Source organism: Urocitellus parryii, chromosome 8, assembly GCF_045843805.1.
Source record: "Urocitellus parryii isolate mUroPar1 chromosome 8, mUroPar1.hap1, whole genome shotgun sequence".
Classification (NCBI taxonomy): domain Eukaryota; kingdom Metazoa; phylum Chordata; class Mammalia; order Rodentia; family Sciuridae; genus Urocitellus; species Urocitellus parryii.
In genome coordinates, this window is record NC_135538.1 from 51435576 (window position 1) to 51453848 (window position 18273).

Sequence of the window (18273 nt, forward strand, 5' to 3'; positions counted from 1 at the left end):
AGGTTAAATAACAAAATTAAATAAAATGTGAGGACATTACATGGGTCAATCTGATTTCAAAATTTTGCTTCTCTTGGACATGGAGGAAAGTAGGAGAAGAGAAGAGATGAACTGGGTGACGACATAAAATATATTTCAGAATTTTTATTTCCCAAACTTAAAAAAAAAAACTTTGAAAAATAATACTTGTTTGTGTTTTGTCTACCAAAATGGGAAAAGTAACAGGTTATACAGGTTTCTACCTCTCAATCCTCTCTCCCCCAAAGCCTGAGTATTGATACACTCAGCAGGTGGTAGATAATGGGAGGTTTCAGATCAAAGAAGTGATCTGATAAGGCCTACTAACACATGTTATATTGTTGTCAAAAAAGAACTAAAAATAAATGATCTCACAGAATTGCCTAAACAATATCTTATTTCAGACAAAACTTTTTTTTTCTTTAAAATGAAGTTTAGGAGAAAGAAATCATAAAAGCAATTTAGAGATACAATATCTGTTTTCTACCCAATATAATTTTTAAAAATCTAAATAAAATTTTAAGTTAGGTAAAAGAAGTATAAAAGAGGCTCATTTTTAAATTTGAGGGACAGGTGTGTGTGTGGTTGAGGATAAAATGAGAATTCAGTTGGCTGAATACGAAATACTTTTAAATAAACATGGCAAGAAATGCAAGTTTGACTTTTTCCCCTTAATGACCACAATCATGTTTTTCAACTAAAGCAGCCTGAAGATAGGTAGGGAAGAGAAAGAGGCAGGAAGTGAAGATAAAAGTAAAGATAAACCACTAAAGTACAGAGAATGGAAATAATCTTAAGAAGTTTTCTTGTTAATCAGTTCCTGTTAGCCAGAGCTACAAATTAAGCCAGAGTTTTTCTGAGGATTATTCTAACTGTGCAAGGGAATTACTAGGACAACTGAAGTTTTGGCTAAACCCATTGGCTCTACTAGCTTAGTATCTTTTCAGTACCCTCCATCTTTTTACTAATAGACATAGGGAAAGTACTTTGACATTAAGGTTCATTCTAAGGTGTACTTAACTACTTCATTTTGTCATGATATTCAAACATTTTAACATATTCTTACAGGCAGGATTCTCTACCCAGGTTGGAATTAATCTTTAAATTTAATTTTTAAAATTTAATCTTTAAAAAATGTGGGGAAAAGTCTTATTCATATTAATAAACATATTTTCCTATCGGGCTGATGAACAACCTCTTTAAAATACCACTTATTGTACCCCTCAGGCCTCAGATGGGGATGACCTTAAACTCGGGCCATTGTTTCAGATAACTAACAACTATAACTTATTTGCTTTAGAATTTCTATGTGAATAGGAAAAAAAAAAAGGAGAAATATTTTTCTTGGCTCCAAAGAACACCTATATCCTGACTGACATAGACATCTTATTTAGGCATCGAAAACAAAAGCATTCAAATTCTCAAGATCTGATTTGCTGATATGAGCAAAATTTCAATTTGTAAGTCCTACTGCTTAATATTTTAAGCAAAGAAAAAGGTATCACTCCTTGTAAAGTTCCTAAAAGAAAACTTCAGGTATTTAACAGTTTTTCAAAAGCAGCATGAAGAAATCAAGTCCTTACCTTACAAAAGAACTGGACATGAGTCCAACAAATCCAACAGCAGCACCCATGACAGCTGTTTTCCGACAGCCAAATATGTCTGTGAAGACACTGGCTATGGGGCAGCAAAAGAAAATCATTCCCATGGAGAGGGAACTTACCCATGCTGTAAAAGATGGAAAGAGAAAGACATTATGACATGGTAAATTATATTTGTACTTATTCCTCAGAATATAATACACATTTAGAAAAATATTCATGCAAAAAGTTATTGTTCACACTGATGAATAGGAGTAAAGATAGAATAAATTAACAACTATAGCTCAAAGCAATATTATAATTAGTCTAGCAATTATGTTTAATTGAATACTTGAAAAGTTTGTACTTGTAAGTAAATTTAAACATTCCCCTAAAATCCAATCTATCTTAATATCTCTCTGTGACTTTAATCTATGGAAAGATATTTATCTAAAGAAAATAAAGTGATATGTTTAGGAATGTGTTCCGAAGTGGTCAAATTGCAAAGAAATGACTACTGAAATCAGGACAGTGGTTAAATTTCATAACTATTTAAAGGATCCACTCATTTGAACCCAGCTATTAAGGGGAGATCATTTGCATAGGGCCTGGGCTTAGTTCCTTTACTAAGGAAACTAACTGATACACTAGTAGATAGCTTTTTATTTGAATAATAGTTACTGGGTATTCACTTCATTTATAAAACTAAGCATATGATTTATCTTCTTTTCTGAAAGTATGTTATCTTTTACAATAAAAAAGAAGAATCCGAAGTCATAGCTTCTGGTTCTGATTTATAAAAATCCAAAACAAGAAAACCAAAAAGGAAGAAAAATAAATATTAAGTACAAATAATTATAATTTGGGGCTGGGGATGTGGCTCAAGCAGTAGCGCGCTCGCCTGGCATGCGTGCAGCCCAGGTTCAATCCTCAGCACCACATACAAACAAAGATGCTGTGTACAACGAAAACTAAAAAAAAAAAAAACAAATATTAAATAATATAATTCTCACTCCAAAAAAAAATAATAATTATAATTTTGTGCCAAAGAAATCAGTGATCTCGCAGAATAATCAGTCCTAAGTCAAATCTCCAACTCCAAAACTATAACATGTCCTTGGGCAAGCCACTTCTTCTCTGTTTTCTTATCTTAAAATGGATCAAATACATACCTCTCCAGAATTATTAAGGTTAAGAAAAAGTATACCTAAACCTCAGTATCTGGCATATGAGCACTTAATATATAGATATATTATTTTCTCCCCTTGAGGTGCTGGGGATTGAACTCAGAAACTTCACACACTGGGCAAGCACACCACCACTTAAATATACCGCCAATCCACATTAGCGCTTAATAATTTAAAATTTTAATAACAACAAATTTCCTATAAAATGAAGTAGATGATCTCTACTGATGTACCCAGTTCTAAAATTTTCCTCATATATTTCTCTATTTTCATAACAGATAAAGAAAGCCCAAACCTATCTAATAAGCTTTATTTTTTATCTTATTTATTTATTTATTTTTGGTGGTGCTGGGGATTGAACCCAGGGTCTTTTGCATGTGAGGCAAGGTTTAAATCCTGGCTTTACCATAGTAATAATTTCATTTGCTTCTTTGCCTTCTTGCATTTTAAATTATTTTTAATTATATAAACAGTATTTTAATCATCTATATTTCTATTTCTTTTATTCCCTTATAAGAAATAAGAGTTCATTCTAAAAATGCAATGAAGAGGCGGGGCAAACAGTGCCATCTTGATTTAGATGTTGGTATTGGGGATTCAACAGAGGGAGGTTAATTGACCAAATAAGTTGGCATAACTCAACCCCACACTTGCAGAGCCTCCCAGTATGGATCTCCTTGAGAAGACGTATTATTTTTTAAGTCTAATCTCTTATATAAAAATTATACTAATCTGAAATAATTTAATCCTATTCAGAAAGTTTAGTAATTTATGTTTAAGAAACAATCTAATATTAAGACTAGGTAGATTTAGGGAAAAAATCCTAACATCTACTTTTAGATATAAGCACTTTTATAAAAAATTATTTTTTAGTTATAGTTGGACACAATACCTTCATTTATTTTTATGTGGTGCTGAGGATCAAACCCAAGGCCTCGCACATGCTAGACGAGCACTGTACCACTGAGCCACAATCCTAGCCCTAGATATAAGCACTTTTTAAAAAAGTCTTTTAACTTATTCTTTTTAGTTGTACATGACAGAAGTACGTATTTTGACATATAGTACATACATGGAATATAACTTCCCATTTATGTGATTGTACATGATGTGGAGTTTCATTGTATTCATGTATGAACATAGGAAAGTAATGTTTGATTCATTCTACGGTCTTTTCCTAATCCCATCATCCTCCCTAAAATTATTCTTGCCAGGGCCTTTGGTCACAACAGTGAAAAAGCTGACTAAAACACAGATCATCTTTTTTTCTGCTCCATTCTCACTGTATGGCTGAGGGAGGATGCAAATCATTCAAAGTAAGATTAGGTTCCCTATTTAAGGAGGTTTTTCTTGCATACTACTAAAACAAAAGGGTTGTAATTATGCAAAAGTAAATGACTACAAGGGCAAAGTGTACAACTAAAAGGGAAGATTTACTGTAGTTAAAGATATATTTATCAATATTCTTTTGGCTTTTTTGATGGTCCCAACTTGCATTTCCACTCAGTCTTGGCCTCTTTTAAGATTCCTTTGCTCTGTAGTAACACAACATCATTCTAACAGCTTTAAATGAAATTAAATGAAAAAATAAATTTTCATAAAATTACTTTAAAAATAATTAAATGAAAAAGTACATAAAGTATTGGGATTACAGGCTTGTTTCACTATGCCTGGCTATTTTTATTAATTTTTAACTTTTTTATCTATTTGATATTATTTTTGTTCCTTTTTTTCTATCAGTGTTGCAGTTGTTATTTTATTTTTACTGTATTTCTATAATTGGTTTGATTTTATGTTATTGTTGTTAATGCCATTTCTTTTTTGCTTTCTAAGCAGCAGTGCTGAGAAAGTTTAGTACCTGGAACATTTTTGGTGGGTTTAACCGCTGAGCTACACCCCCGGGTCCAGTTGAGAGAAATTGTGCCTTATTACAACCATACCCTAGTCCTACTCAAGCCTTGGCAGATAGTTGAATTTAAAAGATAGATAAGGGGGGACTGGGGATGTGGCTCAAGCAGTGGCGCACTCACCTGGCATGTGTGCGGCCCGGGTTCGATCCTCAGCACCACATACAAAACAAACATGTTATGTCTGCCGATAACTAAAACAAAATAAATAATTTAAAAAATTCTCTCTCTCTCTCTCTCTCTCTCTCTCTCTCCAAAAATAAAAAATAAAAAAAATAAAAGATAGATAAGGAAGATAAAAGCCCCTTGATGATGACCTGGGCCCAAAAAGACACAGCTAGGAAGAGCCTGAAGCCCCACTTGGACTCTGACTCCTGTAGCAATAGCAGAGAGAAATAACTCAGTGTGGAATCAGATCTTTAAGGGACCTTAGTGCTGGCCACTTCTACACCCCTTCAGACTGCATATTGCTAACAAGACTAGAGAAGTAACCACAGAGGATGCCTGCTATCTACAACACACCCACCTTCACTACTAAAAGGACCGACTCTTTCAAGACCTACAGAGAAAGATGATACCTCAGGCTCTGAAACAATACACACTGGGTCACAACCCACTAATCACAAGTGAAGAAGCCACAGTGAAACTATACCACAAAGTCCACTTGGAATTAAACTCAATATTATAAAGCAAACTGATATCCCAGGGCCCATCATCAAGAGGGTTCACTCGGAAAGCCCTCACATAAAAATGAAAGAGCTATTCATTCTAAAAGATGTGCAAATCTCAACACAGAAATGCAAGAAGTATGAGAAAACAAGTTAATATGACTTCTCAAAAAGTGGATAACTCTCTAGTAACTGATTTCAAATGAGGGGATGAAATTCCATAGAATTCAAAACAATGATTTTTAAAATAATAAATGAATTCAAAGATTATACAAAAATATATAGCTGAATGAATTAAGGAAGACAATGAAAGATATGGAAAAGCAATTCAATAGGAAAAAAAGAAACAAACAGAAATATTGAAATTGAAAAGCTCAAAAAGTCAAATAAAAAGCTGAGTTGAAAGCCTCATCAAAAGACTAGATCAAGCAAAAAGAAAAATATAAGAACTTGAAGACAAGTCTGATAACTATCACATCAGGCAGAAATAAAAGAAAAAACTGGGAAAGAATGTATAGAACATAAAAGATCTATGGGACACTATCAGAAGACCAAACTTTCAGATAATTGGAATAGAAGAGGGAGAAGAACTACAGGCTAAAGGGACAGAAAACTTATTCAGTGAAACAATAGCAGAAAATTTCCCAAGTCTCAGAAAAGACATGGACATCCAAGTGTAGGAGGAATTTAGAACCCCAAATAGACAAGACCAGAAAAGAACCTCTCTTCAATATGTTAAACTGCCAAAAGTACAGAATAAAGAAAAAAATATTAAAAGCTGCAGGAGACCAAGTGTCAAGTCATACATAAAGGAAAACTCATTAGAAAAAACAACAAAATTTGTAACAAATTCTGAAGAGGGGGGCATGGAATGTTGTATTTCTAAAAGAAAAGATTTTTAAATCTAGATTACTATATCCTTCAGAACAAGACATTCCCAAGGTAAGCATCACCTAAAGGAATTCATCACCATTAAACCAGCATTATGGAAAACACTTAAAGAAATCCGACACCCAAAGAAGAAGCAAGATAAACACAATCATCAGAGCATAGGACAAAATTAACCTCAGGGTAGATCAGCAAGTGAGAATTAGGAAAGAATCATATAGCAAATCATTAAACACCTAAGGGAGAAAAAAATAGATTATTAAAAAAACTGACAGGAACAAGTACATGCATTTCAATAATCACCCTGAACATAAATGGTCTTGATTCTTCAATTAAAAGATGCAGACTGCTGAGGATATAGTACATATCCTCAGCATACTAGTTCTTGCCTAGTATGCATGAAACCCTGTTTCAATCCTCAGTACTGTTAAAATATATATATACATACACACACACACACACACACACACACACACACACACATACAGACTGGCTGACTGGATTAAAAAACAAGACCCAACATATGCCACCTGCAAGAAACTCATTTCACTGGCAAAAAATATACATAGACTGAAAGTAGAAGGATTAAAAACAATATTTCAAGCATATGAAATCCAAAAGTAAATAAGAGAAGCTATATTTATATCCAGCAAAACAGAAAGTCAAAAATCAGTCAGAAGAAACAAAGAAGGTCATTTCATAATGATAAAGGGAATAATCCATCAAAAAGACATAATAACAGCAAATATATGTTCACCAAATATCAGAGTACCTGATTAAACAAACATTACTGCTCACAAAGGGACAGCAATAATTGTGAGTGACTTCAAGTATCACACCTTGCCAATAGATCATCCATATTAAAAAAAAATCAAGAAATATACATCAGAGTTAAATTAAACAATAGATCAAATGCACTTAACAGACATGTAAGAATATTCCATCCAACAGCTGCAGAACACATATTTTTTTCATCAGCACATGGAACGTTTTCCAAAATAGATCATGCAAAGCAAGTCTTAACAAATACAATTCTTGCATCTAATCAGATCATAATAGAGAAAATTAGGATGCAACAGCAATAGAACTTATACACCTGGAGACTGAACAATACACTTTCTAAGTTTTTTATTGGTACATTATAATTATACAAAATAGTGGGATTGATTATGCCACATTCGTACATGTATATAATTTGATCAGTCTCATTTCCCAGTATCTTCCTTTTCCCTCTACTCCTCCTTCCCAAATAATATACTCTTTAACAACAGTGGGTCAATAAGAAATCAGGAGAAATGAAAAAGAAAACACCTACCAAAACCTATGACACAATAAAAGCAGCAGTTAAGAGTGAAGTATATAGATATGAGTACATACATTACAAAAACAGAGATTTCAAGTAACCTAATAATGTATCTCAATGTCTTGGAAAAATTAGAAACAAACCCAAAATCAGTAGAAGGAAAGAAATAATAATGTTTAGAACAGAAATAAATGAAACAGACTTTTTTTAAAAAATAGAAAAGATCAATAAAACAAAAAGCTGATTCTTTAAAAAGATTGAAAAACCCTTAGCCAAACTAACCTAAAGAGAAATAAGACAAAATAAAATAAAATTCGAGGTGAAATGGAGATATTATAGCAGATATTACTGATAACCACAGAAATCAATTAATTAGATGAAAATAAATTCAAAACTGCAGAAACAATGGACAAATTTCTAGACACATAAACTTGCCAAAACTAAATCATGAGAACATTTTTTTAAAATATTTTTTAGTTGTAAGTGGATACAATATCTTTATTTTTATTTGTTTATTTTTATGGGTGTTAGGGAATGAACCCAGGGTCTCACGTGTGTGAGGCAAGCACTCTATCACTGAGCTACAACCCCAGCCCCAAGAGGACATTTTTAAAATTAAGTAGACTAGAAATAAGTAATGAATTGAAACAATAATTAAAAATCTCCCAACAGAGAAAAACCCAAGACTGACCAGATTCACAGCTGAATCTTATCAAACTTAACAAAATTTTAAAAAACACTAATACCAAACTACAAACTACACCATAAAAAAAAAGAAGGAACCCTTCCAAATTCAATCTATAAAGGCATTACCTGCTACCAAAACCTGAGGACACACACACAACAATTGTAGCCCAGTATCCAATATCCTTGAAAAATATGAATGCAACAATTCACAATAAAATACTAGCAAATTGACTGCAACAGCACATTAAAAAGACCATACACATGATCAAATTGGTTTCATCCCAAGGATTTAAGGATGGCTCAACACATGCAAATCAAACCTAATACAATACATAAATACAGTCAAGGATATAAATCACATAATCATCTCAATAGGTGAAGAAAATGCATTTGAAGCAATCCAATATCCCTTCATAATAAAAATCCTGAACACACTAGGTATACAGGATGATCATACCTCAACATAATAAAAGCTGTATATGACAATCCCATAGTCAACATCATACTGCATTCGTTGTGATGAAAACCTGAAAGCATTTCTTCTAAAATAAATGTGACAATGTGGGGCGCCATTCTCACACGTGATCGGGTGCCTCCCGTTGAGGGTCTGAGGCACTTTGGCAAAAGTCGAAGTTTTTCCCGGCCCTCTCCTGATGAGAGAGCCCATCCGTGTGGGGGTGTGCCTGACCACTGACCCCGGGGACCCAATCGCTGACCCTGACCTTGGAGTGCAGCCCCCCCTCAACCTTCATTGGATGGAATTCTCCCCTGAATCTCTGGTTCCCTAATAAAAGGCTACTCCCCGGCGTGCTCGCTCTCTCTCTCCTGCTAGCCCTGAGTAATCCTTGCTGCCCTGCTGGGCGGCTAGAGGAGCGAACCAGAGAGGGGAGCCGTCTCCGACCTAGCAATAGAATTAAGGTAATTGAGTCTTGTGTTTTTATTTCGATCTCGTCTAACTAACTTTATGCCTAGAACCTCATTAATGAAACCACTGCGCAGGCCGCGTGGTAGATGACAAGAGTGCATACTCTCACCACTTTTATTCAATATAATACTTGAAATTTTAGCCAAAGCAATCAGGCATGAGAAAGAAATAAAAGGGATATAAAAGGATAGGAAGAAGTCAAATTATTTCAGTTTGCATATGTTGTTATTTTACACTTAGAAAACCATTAAGAGGGCTGGGGTTTGTGGCTCAGTGGTAGAGTGCTCACCTAGCATGTGTGAGGCACTGGACTTGGTCCTAAAGCACCACATAAAATAAATAAATAAATATCAAGATATTGTGTCCATCTACAACTAAAAAATATTTAAAAATTTTTTTAAAAAAAGAAAACCATAAAGACTCCATCGAAACACTCTTAAAACTGATAAATTCAGGAGAATCACAGCTTCTAGAACAAGAGTTTCCTGTGTTTCTCCTTTGCTAGCAAAGCAATAAAACTTATTTCTTTTTTTTTTTTCTCAAAACCTTGTCTTCATTATTAGATTGGCATGGGGACAAGGATTGAGCTTTTGGTAACAAACTGTTGACCCAGATGGAACCCAAGAACAGCCCCAACTCCAGCTTTCTTGGGCAGGCCTGCAACCCTACTTCCATGCTGAAGAAACAAGGTGGCTGATGAAGTTGTTGAGAGCTGACTGCTGGAGGGTTAGGAGACAGGTGAGTTTGCCTCGGGTAAAGAAGCTACTCCTGTAAGTAAAAAGAAGGATTGAGGGAGCATCCCAGCAGCTGCCAAAGCTTCTTTTGCTTCAGGGAACTCCTGCCTTCTCTCCCTGAAGAGTAGAGTAAGGATTGCTCCATCTTTGTCCACTTTGAGAAAAAGAAAACCGAACACAGTAACACAACACCCTTGGCCATCTGACTGGTGAAACAGGCCTGCTAGATGTTTAAAACCAAAAACTTGGAGACCATCATCAAGGAAGCATTTGGACAAGGAAAAAGCAACCAACATTTTGGCCTTTCCCTCTAAGGTCAGCTAGGACCCAGGGAAAGATGGGACCCCTCTAAAGGCCCTGCAAGTCTGTATGATCCATGCCCTATGTATGCCTTGTCTAGCCAACTGCGAATTGCCACCATGGACTTCTGGACTGCCCTGATGCTCAATACCATTAACTGTCATGTCCCACCTGTTAGAGAATAAGGACTTTGGGTCACTTCCCCCCAATTTCACCCTCTCTTAGCAGGAAGCAGATGTTGTCACCCATTTTTCCATAAAAATGAAATGTAGAAGGGCTGGGGTTGTAGTTCAGTGGTTTAGCACTTGCCTCACATTCGTGGGGCCCTGGGTTTGATCCTCAGCACCACATAAAAAAAAATAAACAAATAAAATAAAGATACTGTGTCCATCTACAACTAAAATTTTTTAAAAAAGAAATGAAATATAGAAATTGACAGTGGGGAAATGTGACAGTGATCCACTTTACGCTTTGAATGTAGCCCTTGCTGCTCTGCTACTGCAACTTACTTTTTTTTCTCTTAATACCTTTATTTTATTCATTTATTTTTATGTGGTGCTAAGGATGAACTCAGCACCTCGCACAGCTAGGCGAGTATTCTACTGCTGAGCCACAACCCCAGCCCCTGCAACTTATTTTTAAAACTAACATGTTTACTTTCTCTTCCTCCCTCCCTCTCCCTCCCTAATCTCAAGGAAATCTTCCCCATCCTAGGTAGAGTTATCTGTCCTTGGGCACCCACCCACCACAGGAAGGAATTCAGACCTCTAGGACAATACCAGAAGTTTTGTTTTTTTATTTTTTTCTTTTCTTTTATTTATTTATTTGGTGTTTTGTTTTGGTACCAGGAGCGCTGAGCCACATCCCTAGCCCCTTTTTTTATGCTTTATTTTGAGGCAGAGTCTCACTAAGTTCCTTAGGGCCTCACAAAGTTGCTGAGGCTGGTTTTGAACTTGCAATCCTCCTGCCTCAGCTTCCCAAGTAGCTGGGATTACAGGCATGTACCTGTACATGTTCCTGTACAAAATCAACATACAAAATCCAGCAGTTTTTCTTCACACCATTAATGAACTTGCTCAAAACAATAGCTTTTTAAAAGCAAAAGGAAAGAAAGAAACAATGAAAATTAAACCTAAGTAATGAGATACAAGGCCTCTACAATAGAAATTATAAAACACAGAAGAAAAAAATTGAAGAAAAACACTAGAAGGTAGAAGGATTTCCCATGTTCAAGGGTTGGGAGAATTAATGTTAAAATAGCTATATTACTGAAGATAATTTATAAATTGAATACAATCCCATCAAAATACCTATGTCATTCTAGAAAAGACCATCTTAAAATTCATATAGAAGCACAAAAGACCCCAAATATCCAAAGCAATCCTGAGCAAAAATAACAATGCTGGAGGCATCACAAATACCAGATTTCAAAATATACTACAGAGCCATGTAACAAAAACAGCATAGTATTAACATAAAAATAGATACATATTCTACCAATAGAATAGAATAGAGGACCCAGAAATAAATCTATGCATTTACAGTTATCTGATTCTTAACAAAGATGCCAAAAACAAACACTGGAGAAAACAAAGCCTTTACAACAAATGGTACTGAGGAAACTGTACAAGATTGACCCTAGATTCCTCTCCGCATGTACAAAAATCAACTCAAATGGATCAAAGACCTTACTGTATGACCTGAATCTATGAAACTACTATAGGAAACACTGCAAGATTAGCCAAGGCTACAAATTTCTTGATAGAACTCAAACAGCTCAGGAAATAAAAATAAGAATTTACAAATGGGATTACATCAAATTAAAAAGGTTCTGTATAACAAAGGAAACAAGACAACCTACAGAATGAAAGAAAATCTTTGCCAGATGTTTATCTGACAGGATTAGTATTCAGAATGTATAAAGAACTCAATAAATTTAACAATAAAAGAACAAATAATCCAATCAACAAATGGGCAAATGATCTGAACAGATACTTCTCAAAAGAAGTACTACAGCTGGGCATGGTGATGCATGCCTATAATCCCAGCAATTTGGGAGGCTGAGGCAGGAGGATCACAAGTTCAAAGCCAGCCTCAACAAAAGTTAGGCACTAAGCAACTCAGTGAGATTCTGTCTCTAAATAAAACACAAAACAGAACTGTGGATGTGGCTCAGTGGTTAAGTACCCCTGGGTTCAAAAACAAAAAGAGAAGTACAAATGGCCAATAAATATATGAAAATATGCTCAACATCTTCATCTTTAGCCATCAGGAAAATAAAATTTAAGAAAAAAAAACTACATTGAGATTCCATATCACCACCCCAGTCAGAAAGGTTATTATCAAAACAACAACAACAAATACTGATGATGATATGGAGAAAAAAAACCCCTTATACACTGATGATAGGAGTATAAATTTAGATTAGTATAGCCAATATGAAAAACAGTATGGAGGTTCCTCAAAAAACAAAAAACAGAACTACCCTATAGCACAGCTATAATACAGCTATACTACTCCTGGGTATGTATATACCAGAAGGAAATAAAGTCAGCAAACAAAAAGAGATACCCACATTCCCATGTTTATTGCAGCACTATTCATAATAGTCAAGATATGGAATCAGCTAGGTGCCTATCAACAAATGAATGAATTTTTATAGCTGAATGGATAAAGAAACTGTGGTATATATATACAATGGAATACTATTCAGCATTAAAAGAAAATAAAACTGTGACATTTGCAGGTAAATGGATGAAGTTAGAGAATCTTATGCTAAGCGAAGCCAATCCCCCCAAAACTAAAGGCCAAATGTTTTCTGTGATTAGTGGATGCTGATCTATGATGGGGGACTGAGACATGCGAAGAATGGAGGATCTTTGGATCAGGGAAAGGGGAGGGTAAGGATGGGTTATGAGGATAGGAAAGATGGTGGAATGAGATGGACATGGTTACCCTAGATACATGTATGATTGCATGAATGGTGTGTCTCTACACCGTGTACAACCAGAGAATTGAAATGTTGCGCTCCATTTATGTATTATGAATTGAAATGCATTTTGCTGTCATGTACAACCAAGTAAAACAAATTTTAAAAATAAATATATTTTAAAAAATAAAGATTATGCATGCATGCATGCATGCATGCATGCACACACACACAGAGGAATATTATTCCCCATAAAGAGGAAAAAATCATGTTATTTACAGGAATAGATGGTACCGGAGTACTTCATGCTAAGCAAAATAAGCCAGATATAGAAAGACACATATCACATGTTTTCATTCACATGTGGAAACTTAAAAAAAAAAAGATCTGAAAGTAGAAGAGGGACTATTACAGAAAGGAAAGAGAGAGGGGAGGTGGAGAACAGGAGAGAAGCAAGAGAGAATAGTAGAAAGGATAGATGTGATCAATGCACAATATATACAGGTATGGAAATGACACATTGAAAACCCATTAATTGTGTCAATAACTAAAATTTTTTAAAAAGAATATCTTCTATAGAATAGGAGTTTTTAATTTTGATTAAAATATTTGACAGACATTTACTAGACTCTAGTAGACACACCAAATCATGAAATAAGGTCTCCACACTACTTTTCTGGCTGGGTCTATGAGTTTTTCAATGTTATTATGGAGAAAGAAACTTTTTCGTAAGACCCTGTTTTAAATTGGGAACTCTGAGAACAGGTGGAAGAAAATTTAAACTATTGGGTAGAGAAAGTAAGAAAAGTGAAAATCAAACAAACAATATATTAACTCCCATCCAAAATGATTCTGAAACTCAAATGTCAAAAACCTGAAGCCAATCTAATATTAAGAAACTCAACCAACAAACTACCAATTAGTAAAAAAAATACAGTCATTAAAGATGAAATTAATTCTGTAGACCGGACTATACTCCAAAATATATATAATATACATATACTCCAAAATGTATATGTTTAGACTTTCAATAAAATAAGGAATAATTTCATTTTAAAAGAACAATAAATTATTAAACAAATGATCAAAAATGAAAGTACATTTAAAAGAATATTAATTAGAAATCTTGGGTATGAGAAAATGTAGGCATTGAAGTATAAAAAATCCAATAAGGTTGGGAATGTAGCTCAGTGGTACAGCATGTGTTCAGCCTTTGCAAGAACCTGAGTTTGATCCCCAGCATCTCAAAAAGCAAACAAACACAAATCTAGTCAGTGGAGAAACTTTTTATTCCAGATTTTAAAAAATAAATATGGGGAAAGATATAAGGACCTTCAAGGAAAATTTAAGGAACTTAAGGGCTCTTTCCTCAGGAGAGAAAAGATATTTCTTCAAGCGCAAACCATGACGGAAAATATGAATCGAATCTGAGCCCTTCAAACCTACAACTTCTATAGACAAGCTAGTAGAAATAAAGTAAAGAAATCAACCACAGAAGAAAAGGTCATTGCAGTGTATAAACAAGAAGTTGTTGTGGTTTGGATATAAAATATCTCCCCAACCCTAAAGACTCATGTGTTGGAGGCTCAGACACCAACACAGCAGTGTTCAGAGGTAAAACTCTGGGGAAGTGATTGGATCATGAGGGCCCTGGCTTCATCAGTGGATTAATCCACTGAGAGCTGAATGGACTACTGGGAGGAAGTGGGAACTATAGAAGGTGAGACCTGGTTGAAGGAAGTATGTAGTGCCCTTGGGAACTATACCTTGTCTTTGGTCCCTTCTTCTCTCTATTCTCTGGCTGCCCTGAGTTGAGATTTCCTCTTCTATGCCCTTCTACCATTATGTTCTGCCTCATCTCAGGCCCAAAGAAAGGGAGCGAACTGACCATGGACTGAAACCATGAGCCACAATAAATTGTTCTCCCTCCAAGTGTTTTTTTCTCAGGTATTTGTCACAGTGATGAAAAGCTAACATACAAATTATTTTCATCTTAAAGTCTATAAATTAATAAGAAAAAAGCTAAGAGAAAAACAGGCAGGAGGGCTTCGATAAAATATTCAGAAGGGAAAACTAATGACTAACATTTATAAAGATGCTCACGAGTAATCAGAAAAATACAAAATAAAAATAATAAATCTCAAATTGGCAAATATTAAAAAGCTTAACCATACTGAGTTTTAGTTAGACAATAGGGAGAAGGAACTCTCTTACACCTTCCAACATAAATTGCAAGAGTAATTTGGCAACATCTAGAAAAGCTGAAGATGTGCATACCCCACATGCTAGCAATTCCATTCTCAGGCATATACTTCAGAGAAGTTTTGCACATGTGCCCAAGTAGATATGAAAAATAATGTTCACTGAACCATCATCTGTAAAAGCAAAAAAGTGGAAAAAAGCCTAAATGCTCAGCAGCAACAGAATAAAGAAAGAACATTGGTATTAACATACAATGGAATATAGATTTATACATGTAATTGCAGTATAAGACATGATAGGAAAAATAAAAACAGATTCAGGATAGTGATTACCTCTGGGAAGTAATGGATGAAGGGGATCAGAATGGAGAGGGGCACACAGAGGACCACAGTTGAGTTGGTAACGTATCTTTTATAAAATAGGAAAAAAATTAGGATTAGAGTAGTCGGTTTTAAGTATAGTCTATATACATTGTTACTCCCTAGATTTTTCTGTTTGCTTGAAACATTAAATTTTTTTTAATGTTAGTTTTCATATCCTCAAAAGGTTACCCTAGACTCCACCAAAACAAAGGATAAAAATAGGAAAAACAATTTCAAACTCCTTTATTATAAAGCTTGCTTTCAAAATGGGAGAATATTGTACAAATCCAAAGTCTTAAAAGTCCATATACTCCACTGACTTGGAACTCCAGAACTACAGCTTCTTTCCATATTATATCATTAATATTTCTTATAAAAACACAATAGAAGGGTTCTCTATTATCACCCACGCCCACCATTTCTGTACACTGACAGCACTTTGTGCTTGCAGATGAGTTAGTCAACTTGGAGATGGAAGCCAGGGCCTCACACATGCTAGGCAAGCTCTGTGCCATTCAGGCACATCCTAAGCCCAAGGAAGTCATATTTTTGGCTACAAGTCCACAGATGCTGGCAAGTAGGATCACAACTCTGACATTTGCTGTGGGACATGGATCATCTTAAAACTACAAGTAGTCTAAGATTATGCTCTATGGTTTTACCAATTCTGACTGCCTAAATAACAAGTATCTATAATTCTTGGAAACTTCATTCTCAGATTAAAAAAAAAGCCAAGTGTTTTAGTCAGCTTTTTCATTCTGAGACCAAAAGACCTGACAAGAACAATTAGAGGAGAAAAGTTTATTTGGGGGCACACAGTTTCAGAGACAACCGGCTCTATTCCTTGGGGCTTGAGGTAAGGCAGAACATCATGGTAGTAGAATGTGGTGGAGAGAAGCAGCTCAAAACATGGCACCAGGAAGCAGAAATAGACTACACTCAACTCACCAAATATATATCCCAAAGACATGCCCCAATGACCCACCTCCTCCATCCACATCCTACCAGCATACACTGACCACTCAGTTAATTCCTGTTAATTCACTGACTGGAGTAAGGCTCTCATAGCCCAATTCATTTTACCTCTAAACCTTCTCACATTGTCTCACACATGAGCTTTTGGGGGACACACTGAAACCATAACACCAAGTTTTATCTCAACAGTATGGTCATAATTTGAAACTTACCGTTGTTGTTGTTGTTGTTAATAAGCTTTTATTCAGCATGGATAACCCCCAAGAGGTCACTCTTCCTTCAAGTGGCATAGGGAAGTATAGGGGCCACATAATATACAGTTCCTTTCCACAACTTTGGAGAAGATGGGCCTCAAGTCTGGGCCTGAAAATTCCTACAACTACTCAAGAGTCTGTGGACAATGACTGAGGAAACAAGCCATGCAGGAAATTGTCCTCTAGGTCACTCCATCTGAATGCAAGTGAATCCTACATGTTTGGGGGGAGGGGGGAATGCTTTAATATCTTTTACAGTATTGATAAGTAAATTTTTAAAAACTATCATTTAATAGTTTAAAATTTATATAAATACTGAGAAAAGTACAGAGAATGACCATACCCAGTTTCTCCTAGTATTAACATTTTATAGTATGGTCCTTTCATCACAATTACTGAACCAATTATTACTACACTGTTTCTAACTTAAGTTCGTTCAAATTTCCTTAGTTTTTACCTAATGTCCTTTTTCTGTTCCAGAATCCCATCCAGGAAACCACATTATATTCAGTCAGCATATCTCCTCAGGTTCCTTTAGACTTTAACAGTTTGCCAATTTGCCTCATTTATGAAGACCTTGACAGAATTGAGGAGCATTTATCAAGATATTTTAAGATGTCCCTCAGTAGGATTTACATGATATTCTCATAATAGCCTAGAGCTATGAGTACTTAGAAAAGAAGACCATAAAAATAAAGTTCCACTTTATATCAAGGGTACATAGTACCAACATGATATATCACTGTCAATGTAAACTTTGATAACCTAGCTGAGGCTGTGTTTATCAAGTTCCTCCACTACAAAGTAGACTTTTCTCTTTTTGTACTACAATCTTAGAAGGAAGTCACTAAGCACAGCCTACTTAAGGAGTAGGAAATTATGATCCATCTCCTTGAGACTGATGTATTTACCTACATACAGGAATTCTTCTGCATGGGAGATTTGTCTATTCTCCCACATTTACTCATTCAATCATTTATTAATATTAGTGTGGACTCATACACAGTTATCATATACTTTAGGTTATATTCAAATACTTTTTTATCTTTTTGGCCACTGAAAGCTCCCTGAGAGCTCTTTCACTTGGCTCCTGTGACTCTTTAGCTCACCTCCATTTATGGTGGAGGGGTGATTTAGGGGATATTTTTGTTTGTTTTTAAGCACTCCCTTGCTTCTGGTATATATTTGCTGCAGGCTCCTTTTTGTATTTTTTCTGCCCCAGTCTTACAATCAACCCTATCTTCAAAGAGCCCTGGTTACTTAAGTGCTAGGTGTGTTTGTTGCTACAAGGCTTTTTTTGTTTCCAAGTAGTCTCAGTTGTCAGGGCTAAGAAATACATGCATATTTGCCATCT

General features: G+C 35.2%; 1 protein-coding gene and 1 non-coding gene across 3 annotated transcripts in view; one reads left to right on the plus strand and one right to left on the minus strand.

Moving 5' to 3' along the window:
* Positions 1-18273, minus strand: part of Slc16a10 (solute carrier family 16 member 10) — a 115903-nt gene that overhangs the window by 42157 nt on the left and 55473 nt on the right. For both annotated transcript variants that reach the window (XM_026395071.2, XM_077802066.1), the window contains exon 2: positions 1602-1746. In XM_026395071.2, the coding sequence (XP_026250856.2) occupies positions 1602-1746 (145 nt within the window). The remainder of the gene's footprint in view (positions 1-1601; positions 1747-18273) is intronic.
* On the plus strand, positions 16925-17099 carry LOC113187342 (small nucleolar RNA SNORA73 family). The gene has a single exon (XR_003301408.1). It is a non-coding gene; the product is annotated as a small nucleolar RNA SNORA73 family (small nucleolar RNA).